The 21,715-nt window shown below is 40.7% G+C and overlaps 1 protein-coding gene across 5 annotated transcripts; it reads right to left on the bottom strand.

The window, feature by feature from the left end:
• Positions 1-4,410: 4,410 nt before the first annotated feature.
• GJA3 (gap junction protein alpha 3) lies at positions 4,411-21,062 on the bottom strand. Of its 5 annotated transcripts, none has more exons than XM_027677228.1 (5): positions 19,692-21,062; positions 19,384-19,584; positions 13,197-14,705; positions 6,128-6,274; positions 4,411-4,605 (listed from the first exon to the last, which is right to left on the bottom strand). In XM_027677228.1, the coding sequence occupies exons 3-5, from the start codon at positions 14,686-14,688 to the stop codon at positions 4,568-4,570; spliced, it is 1,677 nt and encodes a 558-aa protein (XP_027533029.1). In that variant the 5' UTR covers positions 14,689-14,705; positions 19,384-19,584; positions 19,692-21,062; the 3' UTR covers positions 4,411-4,567. The 5 variants fall into 5 exon arrangements, 3 of the variants coding, with proteins under 3 accessions (XP_027533029.1, XP_027533028.1, XP_027533030.1); XR_003533257.1 differs by lacking the exon at positions 4,411-4,605 and adding an exon at positions 10,104-10,329 and having other exon boundaries at positions 6,221-6,274; XM_027677227.1 differs by lacking the exons at positions 19,384-19,584; positions 19,692-21,062 and adding an exon at positions 5,672-5,806 and having other exon boundaries at positions 13,197-15,860.
• Between the last annotated feature and the right edge of the window lie 653 nt (positions 21,063-21,715).

The raw sequence follows: 21,715 nt of genomic DNA, 5'->3' as shown, positions 1-21,715 counted from the left end.
GACAGACTCAAAGTAGAGACTTTCTACTTTGTAGAGATTTTCTTTTTTTGATAGGCTGGAATGTGCTAAATCTTGTGAATGGGGAAAGAGCCTGAGGATAGGCAAACAGAGTAAGAGAATGGGCTGAGATGGAGTGGTTGTGAGGAAGAATAAGGAATTGGGCAGGAGAGGACAAGGGACCATTTGTGCAAATAGAGTTACTAGAAGGAGAGAGGAGAAGACAAACTACATCTCTGACAGCTATTGAGTAGGGGAAGCAAAAATGTAAGCTGGATAATGGGGGAAGTTGGGCTATATTACACAGGTAAGATCCTTTGCAAGAAAAAAGGAATCTGATGGAAGGATAGTTTGAGAAGTGAGCCAAAAGGCTCATGGAAAAGTGAGATGTTTATCTGGAGGAATGAGGAGTTACAAAGAGCAGCACAGAGGAATGTTGCAGCCAGCAGTGACATTTTTAGAGATTAATTGGGTGTCAGAGAGACAGCAGTAGAAGGCGGGGAAGAAATGGACACATCACAAAATAGTGAAGATGAGTGCCAAGCAGAAAGGACAGAGACAGGAATGGCTATGATGGCTGCCACCATAAATAGAGAAGGATAGGGATGTGGGACTAGCTCTGTGCTGTTAAGGTGAAGGTAGAAAAGCAGGAGGCAAGGGAAGAATCGTAAAGGGATGATACTGCAGAGCATGTGTGAACAGGAAAGGGAGGAGAAAGAAGCACAGAGTTACAGCAAGAGTCAAAAAGAATAGCCTAGATAAGGTTTCTAAAGAAATCTGTCAGTGTGACATTTTCAGCTGTTCCTGTGAAGCCAAGAGGCAGTGACCTCTACCTCTGGAGGGACTGAGCAGGCTGGGAACATCCTCAGATGCCACCCTCTAAGGGCTCCTCAGCAGCCTCATCCAGAATCTCAGTTCAGGCCCAGTACTGGTTGGTTCTCATAAATGTGCCTTTTTTTAAAACCTCTTAACACATATACAAAGCCAAATTTTAGGAAAACCAAACCAGCAAGAGCCCTTCTGCACTGCAGAAAGCAGTACTGCCATTAAAATGTTCTCATGAAAATATAAAAATAAGAGGTAAGAGTTCCCTCAGCCACAGTGCCGACAGTGGGTGGTTGAAAACGGGGACAGGATTTTACATCTCATTCCAGCATGTCAAGGAGTAAAGACACTAAGGGGAAAAGGTTTAGCAATGCAAAGACAATGCTCTGTCATGCTGGTCACAGTGCCTATCCCCAGCTCTCCCTAAAGATTGAGGAGTTTGCCCAATGGCCTCAGTGCCTAGACTGCCAATGTCAGCACCCAGAACCAGCACTAAGGCTAAAGACTCCATAAACCCTTCCAGTGAAGGGAGTATTCGCAGAGTACCAACCCTCTACACACCCTTGCTGCTCACTGCCGAGCCAAGCTCTAAATGTGTGAGACAATATTGCTGAGAACTCCCAAGAATCATCAGTACTTTAATTCCTGCCTAAACTCTAGGCTCTCACAGCAGCCATGTAGGAGGATATCTGCCAAGCCACAGACGTGCCAGAGACTGGATGCAACTCAGTCCAAATATGTCAGCGCAGTGAGGCCATTAACCTCGCTGCAAGTAGGGTTGCAAGTTGCAAGAAAATATTGTAAATGTTGTCTGGCATTGCAAGGACAAAACTAACTCTTGGGCAAGATTCTCTCAGTGTGCTGAAGAGGACATGAAAGTTGATGGTATTAAAAAAAAAAGGGGGAGGGAGGGTGAGAAAGTTGCCCAGACAGATCTGCTGAACAACAGACACTGTGGCTGCGGCTCTAATCATGCAAAAAGCATCACAAGCAGCAACTTTTTAAACTCCGAGAAAGGCTAAACTTCTTTTCTCTCTGCTATTGAAAGTTGCCCTGAGATCCCTAGTTATTTATAAACCATGCTGCTGTAGGAAACCCTATAAATATCCAAAGTGATAAGCATGCCCTTATTCTTAGAGCAGCCAATTAAGCAAAAATGGAAATCACCCTTGGCTTACTGGAACCTCTGCAGCCACATCCTCTGTCCCCACCTAACCCTAATCCTAACCCTAGCCCTAACCTTAACCCTAACCCACCACGACCACCACTCACAGTCAATAAACCCAAGAGGAGATACAGGACAGTTGATAGACAATGCAAGAAAATGGACAATGCACAGCATAGAAGATTATATTCTTCTAAGTGCAAAGATTATTGATAGGAATGGCACAAATAAGTCCAAATCTGGCCCTAGCCATGACACCATAAAAACTCGGTCATGCACACTTTTCTAGGTTCACTTGTTTTTGACCTCTTCTTCCTGCTGAAGTTTTTTAAAGGGCTACTTCAAATCTACCTGTGAATGAGAAATCTCACTTCTGTTCCAGCAGAGACCTAACTGAATACCTCTCTGAATGCTACTGTCATGCTGCAGCTGCCCTGGGAATTATCTTCTCAAGGAGGAAAATGAGGCCAAATTGCTTGATTTTACAGAGCACCAGCGAGGGCACACCTAGAATACTGTGTTCACTTTCATGGCTGTCAGTTCAAGGGGAATGTGGAAACTGGAGAGGACCCAGCAAGAGTCAGTCAAGATGGTCAAAAGGCGTTTATGCAACTCTGACAGACAGTGATTGCTTAAAACATTCAACCCATGTGTTGCTTTGGTGGAGTCTGAACAGACAACGATCTCCAAAAGCACTGTGCTCACCATAGGCTGAGGGACTCAGCAGCTGTAGCAACGTCTGGTATCGTAACATTTATAACAGAAAACTATACAGAAATCAAGCCTGAAACCAGAAAAAAATTAATGTTACATTAACTTCTCTAAAGCTGAGTTAATACTTTCTGGATCTGATTTGGTTTAGTCTTTGCACTCTTTGACTACTTCTGTTACTTATGAGGTCTCTTCCATAAGAGCATTTCAACCCCTTTTGAATTAAAGGAGTAACTCAATGAGTTAAGCTCAAATGTTTCAGAATTGGTGAAACTATTTCTTTCTCTATATTTGGTTATAATTTTGTTTTGAAGTGCATAAGAGTTAAGGCATCCTAGAATAAAAATCATGTCTGACAGCCATAATGTCACTTTGTACCTAGAGGGAACATTCCTGCTGTCACTAAAATACCGCGGATGTAGCCAATTGAACAAAAATGGTACTTATCTAAACAAACTCAACACACAATGGCTAGTTCCTAACTTCAGTAGTTCAGCAGACCAACTGTGCTCCAGACAATGCTGAGTTTGTTTAAAGTGTAATACGTTTAGTTGTGCATGCTTATATATGAGTTATTGTAAAGTTGCTTCAGGCTAAATTCATTCCCGCTGCAACACCACTGAAATGAGTGTATTTAGAGCGGAGATTAATTTGGCCCATTATGTACTAAACTTGCAGATCTTTCTTTAAAAAAGAACTATTCTTTCTGCAATTGATCTTGTTCACTGCAGTCATCTAAACACAAAGAGACTCTTATCTGTGTTACCCCAGTGTAGTGGAGTTATACTGGATTTACGTTGTTGCAACTGAGAGAATTCTTTCAGCTGAAAATAAAGACAGCTGCCTAAATTACATGCAGATCATTGCACTTCTCTTATACACCAAAAAACTTGTAATGCACATTTCAGTGTCATGCATGACTTGCTGTAGCAGCTGTAGGCAAGAGGAATTCCTGATGTACGAAACTTTGTTAGAAAGTTAGGTCACGGCTTTAGCTGTAAAAGATTTCAACATCTAAGCAAATACATAAGCTTTTCCATTATGCATGGATGGCAAGCAACTTACAGGCAGCAATGGAATTATTTTCCCATCTGGATCATCTACAGAGGTGGCACTTCAGCATTCTGGGTATGAAAGCTTGGAACTCAAGGACGAAGGAATAAGATTCAAAATAACAACTGTCTAAAACACAACTATTTGTGGAATTTAGGTGCCTAAAGGGAAGAACTTAGAAATCAGCTCATCACCACCACCTCCACTTTGTTTGGCTTGATGCTGCTTGAGGCACAGTACCATTCATGTGCTGCAAGGTAATTTTAAAATAATCTAAAATAGAAAAAAAAAGAACTAAATATCAGAATGACATGTTGCTTCCAAAATTATCATCTCTTTGTTTTTCTAATCCAAAATGTTTTAAAGGAAATTTCTCAGGGTTTGTTTCACGAAGAATATGTGAATATATATTGTATTCTGATTTGAAATCCCAGGATGCCTTGTGAAATAGAAATTTTGAATGTCGTCTGATCTTAGTGTCAACACTCATTTTGCAATGATGAGCTTTTATGTCACAGACCAGGCCAATAAAAGCAGGGACAGTGCTGAGATCCCCAGACATTTGGGTTTCCATAACAGGGAAGCAACACAAAACGATGGACAATGCCAGAGCTGTTGATGCACATTTTATGGTTTTATCTTACACAGGAAGACAAGAATTTCTTCCTAGTCTTGAAGAAGTTCTGAACCTTAATTAAGCCACACAGCTTGGATGAATCAGGAGCAACCTGTGCCACCAATTTATTCTGAAGGAGTGATGTTGCTTGCCGTGAGGAGAATGGCATGGAGGCGGCCAACAGGCAGATACTTGCTGCTCTACCTACTGCCACAGATACACTGAGAAGAGGGTCCACCTGTGTAAAAATAAAGACTTAAACGATAAAGACAACAAAAAGATATTTTGAAAATATATCCCAAAAGTTAGACACATAATTCTCATGCAGGCCACAGCAAGAGGCTGGTGCAGACTACATCCTTCTCCATGCAGCAAAACCCCAAAACACTGCAGGCACTAGTACAGCCACATTCACACACAAATGTAAATGTGGGCATTATTTTGTAGACTCCTGGCGAAGAATTCTACTCTCAAAGCACTGGGCTTTATCATTTTAATTGAGTAGAGAGTTTAAATGACTACAGGATATAGAAAAGACAGAAAATCAGCCATGTGTGTTTCTGGTACCCCAGCCAGGTTGACTTTGCTGTAGGCTTTTCTCTAATGATAAGAAGATTCTTTCCACCAGAGTATCTATAATCCAAACATGATGAGTTTGCTTAGGTAAAACATCCTTAGCTGCTTACTTCTGCATTTTGTGTAGAATTTACATACCAAACCCCACTACATAAGACATGCAAAGCAAACAGTAGGTTGCTCTGTGAGGCAGGATAGTTCAACCATAATTATCCCTTAGTCTCTGCTCAGAAGACCACAACATTCCTTAAAGCCAAAGTGTTTAGAAAGTTTAATCTTCTCAAACAGGGAAGTGAGATATATGATAGTTGATAACTGTTTGGTCTCCCTTTTTAGTGTTCATTTAATTAAGGAGAATAGAAATACAATCCATATTCTCATGTGGAAAATAAGCATTTATTTTACTTTACTCCATCAATTCACTGACTTTGCAAACACAAGAAAAATATATCCCAATGAAAAATGTGTTGTTTTTTTGAGAGTTTGACCTTGTGAAGCCCTTTGTATTTTCAAAAATATCCTCTATATAGCACAGGAACTCTTTAAAAAGCCATGTCTCATACTACTTAGAAATGCAAAGGTCTGGATATTTTAATATACTTTATCATGCTTTCATGGGACAAATAAATAAGGAGGATGAAGAACTGCAGATATTCATTCCTTTTTTTTTTTTCCCTCAGGAGACAACCTCTAAAACGACAGGGATGTGGCTGACAAAAGGTACCCACCACACATAGGTTAGAGTTGACTACATTAGTGATGCAAACACAGCAAGCCTGGGCAGCTCTTTGTGACCTTGGTGTTAGTCTGCTCATCGCTGCTCTCTGTGACACCAGGCACCTCAACCACATTTGTAGTCACTGCTGGAAGTGCAGAGGGTCACCCTTAAACACAAGGTATGGCAAAAGCCCATATATTGAATGTCCCTTTCTAAGGACTAAAATAGTTCTGACAGACACTGTACTACAGCTAGTTACTCAAAGATACACAGATTGCATACCACAAGAAAAAGGAAAGGAAGTAATTACCCATGAAGAACAGCATTTTGTTGCTATTTACTACTAATCTCTCTTTAAAAACAAAAAAATCTTATACAGTGAAGAAAAGCTTGTGTGATCCAACTGTCCTACTAATGCAGTAACAGCAATTAATGATACCTGTAATTCTGGCTTAATATCACATACCCACAAGTGCTAAAATGTATATTTCCTCAAACACTCCGTTTTCCTGGACTATGACACAAAAACACAGTCTTCCTAGACCATTTTCATGAGAAAGCTCTCTCTTCAGTTTTGTGATTTTGGATAAGCATCTGCTTACTCTATTGTCTGCTGAAAATAGACACAAAACCAGTTAGACTTGATGTACATCCACTTGCCAAAAGTGATCAAAATGTCAGACCTATTAAGACCTGACTATCTGACATCTGTTTCCTTGGGAGGTAATATGTATTGCCTTCATTCCTATTTCAGCTAAAGAGTGGGAAAGCACTGATGAGGTCATTTAAATCCCATCTTTAGTCACAGTGAAAATGCTTGCTAAAGCCCAGCTGATTATTCCTGTGCCAAACCCCCAGGGACAGCAGCAGCAGTACAAATGTGTGTGGAATGCTCCTCATTTGGCGTTCGGCACAACTGTTCAGAGACTTACTGGAGCAGGTTAGAGTTCCCCGCAGTACACCTTTTCTCATTACCATCAGGATCTTCAGGGTGCCATGACACAGCTGTGGATGAGAGGGGCATACTTTTCAGCCTTCCTCCATAAGCTCACATGAAGCCATGTTGCTCAATGTGGCAGCAAAAACTACCCACACCATCACACAGACCTTCAGAGACCAATAGTAGCAACATTCCTACCTCATATTCCAGCCAGAAATTCTTTAGAGACAGTGGATGCAAGGTGACAGCAGCGTGGCTGTGTCCCAAGGGAGAGAGAGTCCAGGACTGAGCTGTGTCTGCACCAGCTGATGCTCTCAGCTCCCTTGGGAGTACTCTGACTGTCTGTTCTTCAAGTGACAAAACTGTGGAACATGCATCTAAACACAAAGCAAGCAAGATATACTTGTAACAAAAAGTGCTCTTGGTCAAAGGCAAGTGAGTTTTCTTCAGCAATACAGCTGATATTACCATATCACTTCATGCACTTTCTGCCCTAGCTTATTACAGCAAAGCATAATCTTAGTACTATCCATATTATAGACCTGTCAGCTTGCTTTACCCCTGCCAGTCATGAGAGATGATGAACAATCTGGTTTACCATATGGATACATCATGTAAAGCAGAAACAGCATGGCCTGAGCACAGCGGGCACCAAAAATATGCTTGACAGTACTCACATGAGAGAGAAGCACTTAGTACCACCAGGCAGAAACTATCCTGACCTGCCAGGTCCATAAAAGTGCTACATATAAAATAAAGTTTTACAAAGCCTTCATACTTAACACTTCTGGAAGAGTTACTTAATCTTGCCCACATTGCTGCTTTTCAAAAGTAAAACTTCTCAGAAAGCTGGACCTGGCCTTTTCACAGGACTACACAATGTTTAGACTAACTCGCCTTCAGTACATTGTACAATTTCAGTACAAAATTGGGTTACACTTTTGTGTGCTTAACTGTGAACTTTCCTACAAAGGGCAAATCAGCAAATTTCAAATGCGGTGGATACCCCACGTTGTCCCCAGTAAGACACATTTTCCCTTCACTAAAATCCTTCATGCATTTTCAAGTAACAGTCTCATGACATATCAGCTAGATGGATAGATTAAAGTTAGTGAGTCAGCACTGGGGAAAAGAAGGGAGTCACTATCAACACCACACCGTGAGATGAACAGGGATTCCTGTGTCAAAGAGCCAAGGGTGAAACCTATATTTGGCAGAAGGCAGCATTTCATCCTTTGCTCAAGTGGGTCTTGATCACACAATTCTTCTGGATTGTGAACTTCCTCTGAAGCCAGTGGGAGTTCTGCATGGAGACAGGTTTCAGCATCCAGTTTTGCAACAGATGCAATTCAGTGAGCACTTCATATAAAGAAGGAAAGCAGCAGTGTAAGTGAATAAAGGGAAGGAACTAACTGTTCCATTGCATTAGTATTTTAAAGACCATCTACACAACCATGAAAATTTAATCTAAAAGAGACAATACTGTGGTACAAAAAGTTTATTTAGTCACAATTTTGTAAACATATGAGGTAAATTAACGTTTACACCAACTTGCTTCTTACAGAATTTAATATACAAGGCACTTTGTTGAAGACAGCACTTTTAACTGTTTGCTGGTTTTATTGTTCTACAAGTTCCTGAAAGCCCAGAAAACTTGTTATATTTGTTGTCAGATTCTGTCATGTAAAAGGCAAACATCTGGAAAGCAACAAGAAAGTTCTGAGTAAGCCTTCTTATGCTTTACAACCCATTAACTGTGAGAAACAGTGGCAATGGGAATAGCAGTATATTCTCCACCTTAAAATATGCTCACATAATTCTTCAAGAACTGAAACTTCTAGAACTACATTGGTATCTACAGCAAACTTAAAATGCAAATCTACAATTTCTTTTTCACATAAGTATTTTTTGCTTATGCAAATAGTCTCATTACCTTTAATGGTCTTATTTGCAAAAGTTAAAATAACTTGCATGAAATTGTATTTGCAGGTTCAGAACCATATTTTTGCATAGAAAGCAGAACATTTATTTTTTTGTAAAATCTTCTACAGTGTAACAGTGCAGTGTTTATCCTCAAGTATTTTGTTTGGAATTTTAAGCCAGGCTGTAAATTTAGCTCTTAAAGGACCTGTGTCACAGCTAGTTTTTGTCATTGAACCTCTAAACACACAGGAAGGCATATGAACAATAATGAACCTTAGTTTATTTGGTAATAATTGAGTTCATGATGAAAAGTATCTTTTTCCATAGTTTGCTCCCTATATATCCAACTCCCATATTTCAAATATATAGAGAAAGCTGATACTATAGATCAGTGATCAGGTTAAACTGTCTTTAATGGTACTGCCTTATGTCTAAAGAGCTCCTGTGTTATAGTAAGACATTTCTCTCTTAAGTTTAACACATTGGCAGAGTCATTCTTTTACTTATTATACAAATGTAAACTTAGAAAGCAGTTTATTTCATCCAAATGTGCAATCTGAAATCAAAAACTGAATGTAAACTTCAGAAAATCAAAATTACAAGAGCACACTTTTCACAAGAAAAATCAAAGTAAAACATCTAGAATGAAAGAAAAAAACCCAGCCTGTTCAAATCCATGGTGTTAGTGTCTGTATTAAACAAAAAGACCTGGGGGCTCAATGCTCTGCTTCTGCAGACTGCTGTCACCCACATGAACTCAGTGGAATACAACAGTTTGTAGCAGCTGAGGAGGTGGTCCCATGACTAACCAAAAAAGGACCTAAGTACTGATCTGATTTTTAAAGCTTGCTTTAATTATTTCGCTGATCCTACATTTATGTATTCATACCAGAAAATAATCTCAAGAGCTGCAAAATGTCAGATATTTATTAGCTCTGAGTGCCTTGATGAATAACAAATATACTACACCTCGTAACTTGTTCAAAGAGTATTTTCTTTCAGTTTTCTTTTCCATACTTCACCTCAATATATCATTTAACTTCAAGTAAGAGAGAGAATAAGTTTCTCCACAATTATTCTATGCAAAGAGCAAAAATGAGTGGGTTTTTTTTCAGTTTGCTTAATATCACGCATGATTCTGTTCTGACTTCTGCTTTTGCAATAAATTACCTAAAGGTTTCATCTTAGCTGTGCATCTAAGGTCTTTCAGGATTGTGGATTGAACAGCCGTATGACCGGGCTAAATCAAAATATCACTTTCTACCAGTTCCCATGAGACTCTGTAATTAATCGATGTAAAAGAGTAAATGACTTGGAAACCATCAGATAGTTTTTACCAACAGAGTCTATTCTGCAAGTTAGTGAGTGTTTGTACATACTTTCTAGAACTGAGGAATTCTCCATAGTTATACTTGACTCATAGGATGTTGAATGCAGTGTTCATTCATGAGTAAAGATTAGAGTGCTCAAAATTGGCCACACCAATAAGATTTTTCTTTCAACAAATCTGAACCCAGATGTGACGCAGCAACTAAAAGCAGTTGTAAGCACTAAGGAGGAGTTCTGCCAAAACAGTTACCTGGGCTTAAATGAAGAAACAGTTACTGGACTCCAAATGAAACTGTAGGTAATGAAGAGGCTTGATGCTGCATAGTTACGTGATGGAACTTAAGCTGATCTTAAAAGCGCAACCTGTGAGTTGTAGCTTTGCTTTCTTAGACCAGTACTGCTTGGATGCAGAGGCTGCTCTCTCAGACTTCTCTTAGGGGTTGCAATAGACTTACATTTCTCCCCCCGAGCTTCACCTAACAGGAAAAATGATCTTTTAGAGCTTTCCAGTAGTTACTCTGACTGAAAATACCATATATTCCACAAAAGCATCTGAACTCTCTGCAGGTCTAACCACACACATTTACTTGAAAAGGTCAGACTAGGTATTGGTTGATCCTAAGTCAAATCTCTCTCTGTTACTATTTTTTATATACAATATGGATGCAATCCTGCAGGACACACTCTGTGAGGGTTGTACTAAAGCAAGGACTGCAAGATTCAGAGCCCCATCAAACAACAAGTCAGTTTTGCTCTCAGGCACTGATATAAAAAAGCACATATTTCAGGTGGTCTCGTTTATACAAATACACTCCAGAAAGACTTTGACCTCATTCTTCAGAAGCATAGAAGAAAGGGAAATGTAGCCTATAAATTTTGATGAACTAAAATACAGAGATGCATATTGCATTTTTCAGCAATGTAAATAGCTGGCATTTATCAAAACTTACAAAACTGCTACTATAGATGCTAGTAAATCTAAAAATTTTGAGTCTTATAGTCTGCCTCTGTTTACATCTAGGCAACTTCATCAACTTCAGTTTAAGTTCAGCATAGTTGCATGGGTACAATAGAAAGCAGAATTTAGCTTTTAGCTTTCTTGCAGAAAGGGTTTTTATGGCTTATAACACAGAAAATCCATGAGAGCATGTCTGAAGCTGAACACCTAATAATAAACACCTGTATTGTACTACTACACATTGACTTTTAATGCAGTGTCTGCCCCCAAGATCATGGGAGCAGAAAGACTTCTCCTCACCTGATTCACCACAAGTAGGACAAGGAAGTCATGAGACAACATGCCCAAGAGTTGCAGAACAGTGCTTCTGATCATGAGAAGCTTTTTTTGACTACTCAGAAAGCAGTAAAAATGTTTAATCTTGAGCAGTAGGAATATATTTTAGCTGTTGAATAAAATGAACACATTCAGGAAAACATATAACAGCAGAAATAACAGGCAATTGTAACTACTAGCTACAGAGTGACCCTGCTTTGCCTGAGTAAGGACTGCACTGCCAGGCCAAATACTTTGAAGATGCAAAGGGCTATCCCAGTGTGTTCTCCAGTTACAGTACTTTCAATTTATAGCAGCAACAGGACTGACTCCAAGCTTCAGTTCTTTTGGATTTTGCTTAGAACGGAAGTTGGGCCTAATTCTGCATTCCATTTGTACCAAAACTCTCCCGAGCCTTATCAGGCATTCAGAATTCTGACTAATGTCTTGTTAACAAAGGAATAATGGACAGAGCCCATTGTAAGGAAAGCTGCACCTTAGTAACAAGTACCCAGTACTTTCTTTCACCAATTTTTAAGGGAAACACAATTTTCAAAAGCAGGATTTCAATGTCTTTATCTACAGCCCAAAATCTACATTTCTTCTGGCTCCCAAAACTGTATGTTAATGTTAGTTTTGTTTGAATAAGGCCTGCAAGATCCATCCCCAAATCTTGCTCCTTGTAAAATTCAATGGAAATTCTGCAAGTGACTTCAGTGGGATTAGAACAGACTCTTCAGCCACTACGTTGCCCAGATATTTTAGTCACCTTTTCTGCAATACAATATTATCTAAATCTGTTTTCACTGACATTACAGATTGATGTTAAAGGGTAGGACACAACATGAAATAATGTTGCTTTGGGAATTTTACCATTAGTAAGTTTCTTTCCTCTTACATTTTCTTGTAAGATCAAAGATCAAACTAAAATTATTAAATACACAGTCAAGTAACTTTAAACTTAAAGATCAAAATTATTCTCAAAATGTTCAAATACTTAAAAATATGCACTCAGGTTTATTTCTAAAAAGCATTTTTCCAACAAACTTAAGCTGATATCTAGTAGTCTAAAATGCAGAGCTGTACTTTATCCTATTGTTTGTCCACAGGCAATGTATGGGGCCACAGTGTACTGAAATCATAATCCTTGCTTTCTGAAGAGAAATTGTTCTATGTAATAATTTCTGAGGTGTGATTTAAATTCCTGTCCTCCTCTAAGCAATTTCAGAAGTCATCTAAAATTATAATCAAACATGCTCAAACATATTTGTGGGCTTTTAAACATGGTGTGATCATGGTCGGCAAACACTGGATAGAAGGTCAAACTGAACACTTCCTAACAGGTCAAGAGTGAAAAAAAAAATTATGGAAAGAACCTCAAAAATCTATCACAGGGGTTACCTAAACTTTGCCTGGCCGAGGACCACATTGGTGTTTTGTAATGAGCACAAAGGCTTCTTTAAGTCATGTCATATGGAACAAACTGAGTCACCTTTAATATGGCAAGCTGGTCTGTAGAAACGACAGGTGCTAACAGACAATTTGCCACCCTGATGTTTGCCACAGGGCTACGTAAGATTTAAGAGGAAGAAAGAGATTCATCACATCTGCTCAGGTAGAGCCTGTGTGAAAAAGGGTGGAAGTGAAGGCAAGGGCAAGAGGAAGATGACAGCCAGGCACATGGGCACTAGGGATATTAACATTTTTCCCAGAGGCACATGGCCAGCTACCATCACCACCTGCTATCTGTGCAGGCCTCCTCTATGGCTGCCCTTGGGAGATCTGCCATGGACATGAAGGAAAGTGGGACTGGTCCCCTGGCCCACGGGTTGCGCTTTGGTCACCCCTGACCTATTAGAAAATGTTGATATTTTTCCCCACTACAACTCACAGAGTGCAAAAACAGCAAGCTTCTAAGTTTGAAGCCCAGGCCTTCTCACCCATGCCAGGCCTGGCCTTCCCGGACAGCTCCCCTGCCCACTCTGCCTTCCACCACCTGCCCCACCAAGCAGGGGTGACCGCACTACACGGCCAGGTCGTCTGACCGGGCTCTGCAGCTGCTCGACTTACTGGCCCTGCTCAGGCGCCGTGTGTCTACGAGCAGCGGTGGCTCGTGCATCTCCACAGTGGTGCAGGCGGCTGACACCGGCCGTGCCCCTGACAGCTCCTCCTCACCTTCCACATCCCACTTGCTGCCGCTTGCCCCACTCAGGCTGGTGCTGCTGCCGCTGTTGGCTGCAGCAATTGGCAGCACGGCTGGGGGTGGGAGTAGCTGCTCCAGTGGCTCTTCCTGCTCGGGAAGGTGATGCCGGACACTGCTTGGGGTAGAGGAGCCCGCTGAGCTGGAGGAAACCTTCCCCTGCTGCTCCGCTGCCATGTTGACCCAGTTCTGCTCGGATGTCAGGGCACGGCTGCTGCTGTTGAAGTAGCTGATGATGGCTGGGGTGGGTGTGGGAATGGGGGTTGGGATGGTGACAGGAGTGGAGATGGGCGTGGGAGTCACAGCACGGTGTCTCTCCTCAGGAACTGGTGGAGCAACAGGGTAGCTTGCCATGGAGGTTGTGTTTGAGGGGGGCCGTGGTCTTGGAGCAGCGGTAGCATAGTATGATGCCATGGTGACTGGGGCCAGCAGTGGTGTGACAGTGCGGGTGTCAGGCAGAACAGGGGGTGGTGTGGCAGTTGTTACCACCACAGGTGGTGCTGGTGGTGGCAAGGAAACAGGTTTGGACTCCCCTGTTACCATAACTGGTGTCATTGTTGCAACGGGCATCTCAAGGATGTACTGGCTTGTCATGCCCTGCTTAAGCTTCTTCCACCCCAAGTGATATATCTCAAGCATGTTCAGCAGCAGGGAGACTGAGGCCACCACCAACATGAAGATTATGAAGATAGTCTTCTCAGTGGGCCTTGAGATGAAGCAGTCGACAGTGTGTGGACAAGGTGAGCGGCTGCACTGGTAGACTGGTTTTAGCTCAAAGCCATATAGGAAGTACTGGCCCACGATGAAGCCCACCTCGAACAGTGTCTTGAATACGATGTTGAAGACATAGGTACGGAGCAAGGCACCCCCCATACGGATTCTACCACGTTCATCACGGATTGGGAGCTTCTCCTTTCCCCTTTTGTTAATAGGATCTTTGATGTTATTGCTGCCTCCTCCGCCACCACTGCCAGATGCTGCTGCTGCTACTGCGTAGTTACCATCTTTGCTGCTTCCCTTCTTTTTCAGCTCTTCTTTCTCTTTCCTCTTCTCCTCCATGCGTACAATGTGCAGGACATGGCCCAGGTAAATGAGGGTTGGAGTGGAGACAAAAATGATCTGCAGGACCCAGAAGCGGATGTGAGAAATGGGGAAGGCTTTGTCATAGCAAACATTTTCACAACCAGGTTGCTGAGTGTTGCATGTAAAGTCTGACTGCTCGTCTCCCCAGACCTCCTCAGCAGCAGCCCCCAGCACCAGTATCCTGAAGATAAACAGTACTGTCAGCCAAACCTTGCCAATAACCGTGGAGTGCTCCTGCGCATTCTCTAATAGTCTCCCCAGAAAGCTCCAGTCACCCATTGTTTCAGATTTCTAACCTACAATAAGAACATCAGAGCAATTAGAGCAATGTTAAAAAATCTTATAATTACACAATGCTTGGGCAGAACAGATTGATCCTTGACAAATGATATTTCTCAAGTGCACTTGCTTTTCCAGAATATTGCAGATGTGCATCAAGAACTAGATAACCCTGTGACCATGCAACAACCATGGGCTTTGATGAGCACAGAAGTGAGATGTTTAGTGCTTTCACACAGCCCATACAGGTTTAAGTGCCCATGCACAACAGACAAGAAGGATTCATAAGTTAGAATTTCTACAAGATTTAAAAAATATTATTTCTCTGTTTCCTCTATCTGAGATGGCTCCAACTGCTCCTACCTATATTTAGAAAAGAACATATGGAAACCAGTTCAATTATAGTAATCCTACTATTAATGTAACTGCCCTTGTATCAGAGTGTGATACAAAGTTTGCCTAATTCTAATCATTTTATTGTTATCAGAACTTATATACTCCAGCATTCAGGAAGTTAGTAATGTCCCAGGTCTCCACTATTTTCCAACTGTACAAACATAGAAAAATAATTACTCAAAACCTACAGAATTTACAGTTTAATTTTGGAACGTGTACAACTCAACAAGCATGTTCTCAAAGCCTAGTCATGTTTGAATTGTTTATTTCTAAAAACCCCCAGAATTATTTTAATAACTTGAAATATTGGGAAGAATGAGAAATTTTGAGAGGAATTGTGAAAAGGTTTCTATGCCATTTTCCCTACTGTCCTGCCAGCTAGTGTTACTAAACCATATCTACTGCAACATCATTAAAAAAAACACAAGAAAACCAAAACAAAAACCAAGCCAACAAACTCAAGGTCACTTCAGCAACTGTATACAGAGATTTTCTTGGAAAAAAATAAAATTACATCCTATGACCTTACTTCAGTGAAAAACAACAGCATATATTCTCAGCAATTTCCACCAATTCGTGTATGATGGTCTCCCATGTCCAGTTCTAGGCAGAGACGCAATTCCTGATTTGGAAAGGCTTAAAGTACAAGATTTTTTTTTTAATATCAGATTCCTCACAAGCTTCCTCCAATTGAGAAACAAGCTATTATCTGCTGGTATCACTTCTGTTATCCTTTGACTGTTCCTAATTGGAATACATGTAAGAATATTGGAATACATGTAAGTATATTTCATTCTCCTAATAAACTCACTTCTGTATTTTATATGTCAACTTTCAACTGAGAACAAAATAAAAAAATTTACTTTCAGCCAACTTAAATACCTTCAGAAATACTTTTATCATAATTGTAATACAGATATAACAATTTGCATACCAAAAAAACACTATCACAAAAGTGATTATCCTCTTGTTTAAAACCCTCAGAATATTTTATAACCAAATTACACCTTACTATTTTTACACTTATACTTCTTATCCAAACACGCGGGTGTCTTACAATTCCCAAGAAAAAAAAGGCAGTCATCATTACAGCTAGGAATTTACCACTATTCTCGTCATTATAGTTAGTGTCATTTTCAGCAATTATGTCACTGGTTTTCCAGAAGAAGCATTTCCAAAGTCTGTATGGAACTTCTTTCAGGCTTTTAGTTAAGGCAATTGAAGGAATTAAAGTCATTTGAGGTACTTTTTTATAACTTGATTTTACTACAAGGCAATGAAATAACTGTAACTGCAGGCTAGTATGCTTTCATACAAAAAGCAACAATACAACCATTAGTATTTTGCATTTTTGTAAATCCTGGAATAATAATTTATTTTTTATCCCACAAAGTTAATTCAGCAAAAACTCCCCCTAAAAAATACATCTTTGATATTCTGCAAAAACACATCCCCTTTAATATCAGTGAATTCTTTTTCCAGCATAATATGCAACATTTCCAGTAAATGATGATACTAACAATAAAACACCAATTTTGTGTACTAATGTCCCTGGTCCTCAAACTTTTTTTAAACAATTTTTTAAATATATTCAAATTCTTTTTGAAGAATGTATTTTTTCTCCTCCCAAAATAGTAGCCAAAACCGAATATATTTTGTTATAATATTTTTATAATCTTAATATGCTCACATGATTTTAAAATTTGAACATATACCCAGGTTAGTTCCAATTTTGAACAGACCTAAACCAATGTTTGGAAACGTTCTCATTTTGAGTGGGAAAATGCAGGAACAGCAAATGAATAATGTGATATTGGTGGATTAAAGAAGTTCAGCATAAACCTAAGCTCAGTATTTCCTTTCTCTGCTATTTTTTGCATTACTCTGTGCCTCTCAGATCAATACTCTCTACCCCACTCTTTATCTTCTATCCAGATCAAACAAAACAGGCAGCTCAGATAATAAATAGCCAAAGTTACGCTTTGTTCTTTTGTTGCTAATACTTGTAGTAGAAAGTTTATTAACCAGCAAAATGTTAGCCCATTAACCAGCAAAATGTTAGCCCATTAAATTTACTTATGTCCCATTCTCAGCATGGCTGCAACTACCCTTGTGTCCAATGGCACAAAGCCCACACACTGTTTTTTATAAAGACAGATATTACCTTCTGTTGCTCGAAAAAATGAAGTTGGTCTGCCCTCATGAAAAATTATAACCCCTGCACTGTAAGGTAAACACAGGTAACAATTTTTTCCCCTTATAGGCACACTGCAGTGCATTTCTTACTCAGATCCATAGGTGATGATGATTACAATAAAAGTAGGATTTTTTGTGCTTTTCTGAAGATTTATCTAGTAGAAGAAGAACAATAACAATTGGTAAAACTTAAAAATTATAAATAATATATTAATCTAATTTATTCTTAATCATTCTCTATTTAGTAATCCTATGCAAGAATTTTTTTTTCTTTCTACTACAGGTCAACAATGCCTAGGTTGAGATAATTCAGGACACCAAAGACATGACACAAGGCATTTCTCAAAGGATACATATAAAAAAGCTATTCTAATGCTTATATTAGTTAAAAGATCTATATTTGTGTACCACAATGTGCAAATTCATCCTGTACACAAAGAAAAAGTGTCTAAGCTGTGAGCAGATACTTCATGGCATCTTAACTGCACTGAGGTGAAAAACCTCAGTGTTCATCTTGGTATGAATTGCAGCAACTGTTCCCTTCACCACAAATGTGTATTGCCCATAGTACCTCCATAAGGGAAAGACATAATTTCCAAGCGAGACACAAAGTTACATATTTCCACTGGTTGGAGGGTTCCCAGAAATCCAGGTCCCTTATCTTTCTTCAGTGTCAATACATTCTTCAGTAAGCAATTCTTAAAGCCAACATAACTCATCCAAAAATCACACCAAAAATTTAAAGGGATGCCTTAATTCAGATAATGACTAAATGACATCAAATGAAACCACAAGGTCCTCAGAGCTCACAGAATATTTGAGTTTTTCCCCAGTAAGTTCAACAATATCTAAATCTAAATTTAAACAGCCACAACTCAATATTTTGAGATCAATCCCAAGCTTGCTTTTGTAGTATTACATAAACTTCAGCTGTACAGTGTTACTTTCAGTGCTGCTGAAATCCAGAGCCAGGCAACTGTTAAGACCTAATCTTAAATATGGATTGTGAAAGGAGACATTTTTTTTCTTTTTGTGCTTGGAAAAAATGCAGATTAAGGAATGAAACATCTTTATCTGTATTTCTTGATGTCCACTGGAGAATGACAAGAGAATCTGTCTCAGAAAGCAACCTAATTCAATTGTATGAAAAGCAAGGACTTTGTGAACCTTGGGTCATTTAATAAGAACAGTGAGTCCTGTATTGTTTGGTTCACTTAGAAAATCATTCCTCTGAGACAAATACTGGAAAGTAGACAGTTCATAAAACTTGGCACGACATTTAAGAATCAATGTTGTGTTATTAATTACTAGTTTAGTACACGCACAAATACACTTTGTGTAGGGTGTTTGTGTGCATGTGACAAAGAGAACAAGCAAGAGAGAGAATAAATTTTAGAAGTTGTGATGCCATATATATATCCATCTACAGGAGACAAACACTTAAAATGTGTCATCTGTAAACTTGCCAGTTATTTTTATTTCTGATGACGCCACCCGATGGGTTCACCACTCTGTATCAAGTGTGTGAAATATGATATTTTAATTATTTATAATTTTACTCACACATAGATATGTTTATGTATTTATCTACACATATGCAAAGACTACAAACATAAATAACTACACAGCTCTGTTACATACATAACCAGATTATGAAACCTGATGTATTTATTAAAACAACTTGCAATATTTTATTTGTTTTTACACTAAACAATCAGGCATTCCCTTTACTACCAGGTTCTTAACTCTGCTATTTAAATCAGATAAACGCAGTCATCCTGCAGAAAGTCTACAGCGTGACCATGTCATTCCAGACAAACTGGCATATATGCAGGCACAAAACGAGCTACTATGATTTCCAGTGAAACCTAATGGTATTTGGTCATGTACCTATATACGAAATACAATGGTGAGTGTTTCATAAGTCACAACGGAGGTTTCATAGTTCATTTTATAAACTTGTTTAAATGAGGACTTGAAAAATACCTTCTTTCATCCTCACAGTGTCATACTTTCAGACACATCTATTACTACTCTCACTGTATTTTAAACACTTGTTAAAAATTAATTCCTTATTTGATCTTGTTATTATCTTAAACTTACTTTACTGCTATGGAGCCTCCTCCTTAAATCCCAGACAAAACTTCTTTGGACTTCTTCTTGACTTCACTTGACCTCTGAGTGAAAGTTTGGCCTGAGTAAAGGAAAAGAGCAAGGAGCACAGGGCTGAGCCCGGGAGGAGAGCTACACCCCACCTGCTAAACTCCTCTGTTCCCTGGTATAACAAACCCCTGCTCTGATTCTCTAGTTGCAGGAGAAAAACAGAAACAAAAAAGTAACTCCTTTTCTCCCCTAGAATACTTAAATGCCATCTTAGAGCTCTACATCGGAATTAAAAGACAGTGACTTACCAATAAAGCTGAAAGGTGTGGAGGGTGTGGAGCTAGCAGGGGACTGTGGAAGAGCCGTTGAGCATGAGGGCAACAGTCCTACATCCCGAGTGAATGAAGCATGAATGAGACAGATCTCTCAGGTGCCCACATACGATCAGCCACACAGATCTAAAAACCGCACAGTAAGGAGTGTCCCGCCTCCCACCCAGATATACAAAGGCAAGATGAGCCTTTCTGGCATTCAGAGACTCAAGAGCCTTTTTCACTGCAGAGAAGCAGGTACTCCAACATTCAAGTATCCATGTGAGGGGACTTCAGGTAAGTAACTGCAAGGGAGATGGTGCTGTAAACCCCATTCAAACTTCTTAAAGTATGCTTTTGTACTATGGAAACCATTTAAATTTTTTTCCAGTTTAAGTCTAAAATGTTCCAGTAGAATTCTCTCATTTCCCTTTAAATTTCCCTTAAAGGGAAGCTCTAATAGCTCTGGCTACTCAGTTCAATTCATTCTTCATATCTATGTCATTCTTCATATCTATGTATCTATGTCTTAAAGGCCTAACATACTAAGGATTCCTAATAACATCTTAGGCTTATAAGATTTCTTCAGTGAGTCAGCAATGAACCCAAATACTTTTCTAATACTCTTTTTGCCTACAGGAAAAAAAGAACAGACACAAATTAAACAACTTTTTTTGCTTATAACATTGGCAAACTCTTACTTAATCAAGCTATAAATAACTTCCAAAGAATATTTATTCATCTCAATACTTTGCATCACTCATAAGTCCTAAGTGAACAAGTGAGTAACCAGCATGTTTGGATAACTCTCAGATGGAAGATGTGACCAGAAGAGTGAGGTAAAAGCCTGGTCAATGCAGGGAGGCCAGCCAGCTCTTTGCCCCACTATCAGTAGAAAGTGTTTGTATGGGCCAGATAACTCAGAGTTCACTTCAAGGAACCCCAGAACCATCTTCGAGTACACTTCTGAACTCCATCATTCTGTGTGGCACCACTTACAAGGGTGAAAGCAATTCTGGCTCTGCTTTATAATTAAGATTTAACTTTACTTCAAGTACAAAACTGACTTGGAATGCACACCAGTGTTCAAATGTGAGTGGCAACCCTGAAGAAAGAAATTACATGCCCCTACACAGGCACCCTTTAGCGGGCAACTGCCACAACAATCCCGGATATATTTGGCGTTTTGCTTTCCACTGCATCTCCTTAGGTATTTCGTTAGGTTTGGACACTTCTGCCTGCCTCACCAGGCTCAGTTCCCGAGCGCCGCTGCCTGCAGACGGTTCCCTCGGTGGGGCAGGAACTGAGAGATACTCGCACCAGCGTCCCTCAAGGAGGAATACACAGCAGTAGGGCCCCTTCTCTCGTTCTTCCTCAGCAGGATGAGCAGGCTCGGCCCCGCCCTGCCCTCCCCTGGCGCCCGGCCCACGGCTGGGGGGCCCGGCGAGCGGGCAGAGCCCCCAGGGAGCTCCCGCCTCCCGCCCTCAGCGCAGGTTCCCCGTGCGCCCACGGCCGCGGCCCCGCCGGCCGAGCCCCTCTCCGGGGCGGTGGGTCCGCGCCGGGAGCCGAGCGGCACAGCCCAGGGTCGCTCTACTTACGCTTCGCGGGAGGAGCGCTATTTTAAGCAGCAAAAGCTCAACTCGTTCGGAAGAGTCCAGGCAGCGATAGCGCATAACTCCTTTAACCGGGGGGAAGAGGCGCTCCCCAACTTTGCTGGGGCTATGGAATAAGGAGGGGGGCTGGGTGCAGGGGCGGGGCGGGAGGCGCCCGGAGGCCGGTGCCCACCGAGCGGGCGGGAGCGCGGCCGCGGCTGCTCCTCTGACGGGCTGCCCCTCTGACAGGTTGCCCCCCAGGCACCAGGCACCGGGCACTCGGCACTCCCCGCCTCCCTCCCTCCCCTCCCGCCGCGGGCACAGCCGCCGGCTTCACACGGGCCGCGCCGACAGCCCCTCTCCTCACCCGGGAGGCTCCGGGCGCAGCAGCCGGGGTGTTCGCCCTTCTCTCCCTGGATTCTAAAACGT

The sequence above is a fragment of the Neopelma chrysocephalum genome, unplaced genomic scaffold, assembly GCF_003984885.1.
Source record: "Neopelma chrysocephalum unplaced genomic scaffold, ASM398488v2 Primary Assembly neopelma1_43, whole genome shotgun sequence".
Lineage (NCBI taxonomy): Eukaryota > Metazoa > Chordata > Aves > Passeriformes > Pipridae > Neopelma > Neopelma chrysocephalum.
Note: the sequence above shows the minus strand (reverse complement) of the source record. Positions and strands in the feature narration are given on the sequence as shown.

What these genes read in the sequence shown, in the direction of transcription:
- GJA3 (XM_027677227.1), bottom strand. Translation starts at nt 14,688, where the DNA reads ATGGGTGACTGGAGCTTTCTGGGGAGACTATTAGAGAATGCGCAGGAG. An exon ending in ACGGCGCCTGAGCAGGGCCA is followed by an intron (nt 6,275 to 13,196) that starts GTAAGTCGAGCA and finishes GTCTATTTTCAG; the next exon opens with CAGACAATAGAGTAAGCAGA. An exon ending in ATACATTTTAGCACTTGTGG is followed by an intron (nt 5,807 to 6,127) that starts GTATGTGATATT and finishes CTGCACTTCCAG; the next exon opens with CAGTGACTACAAATGTGGTT.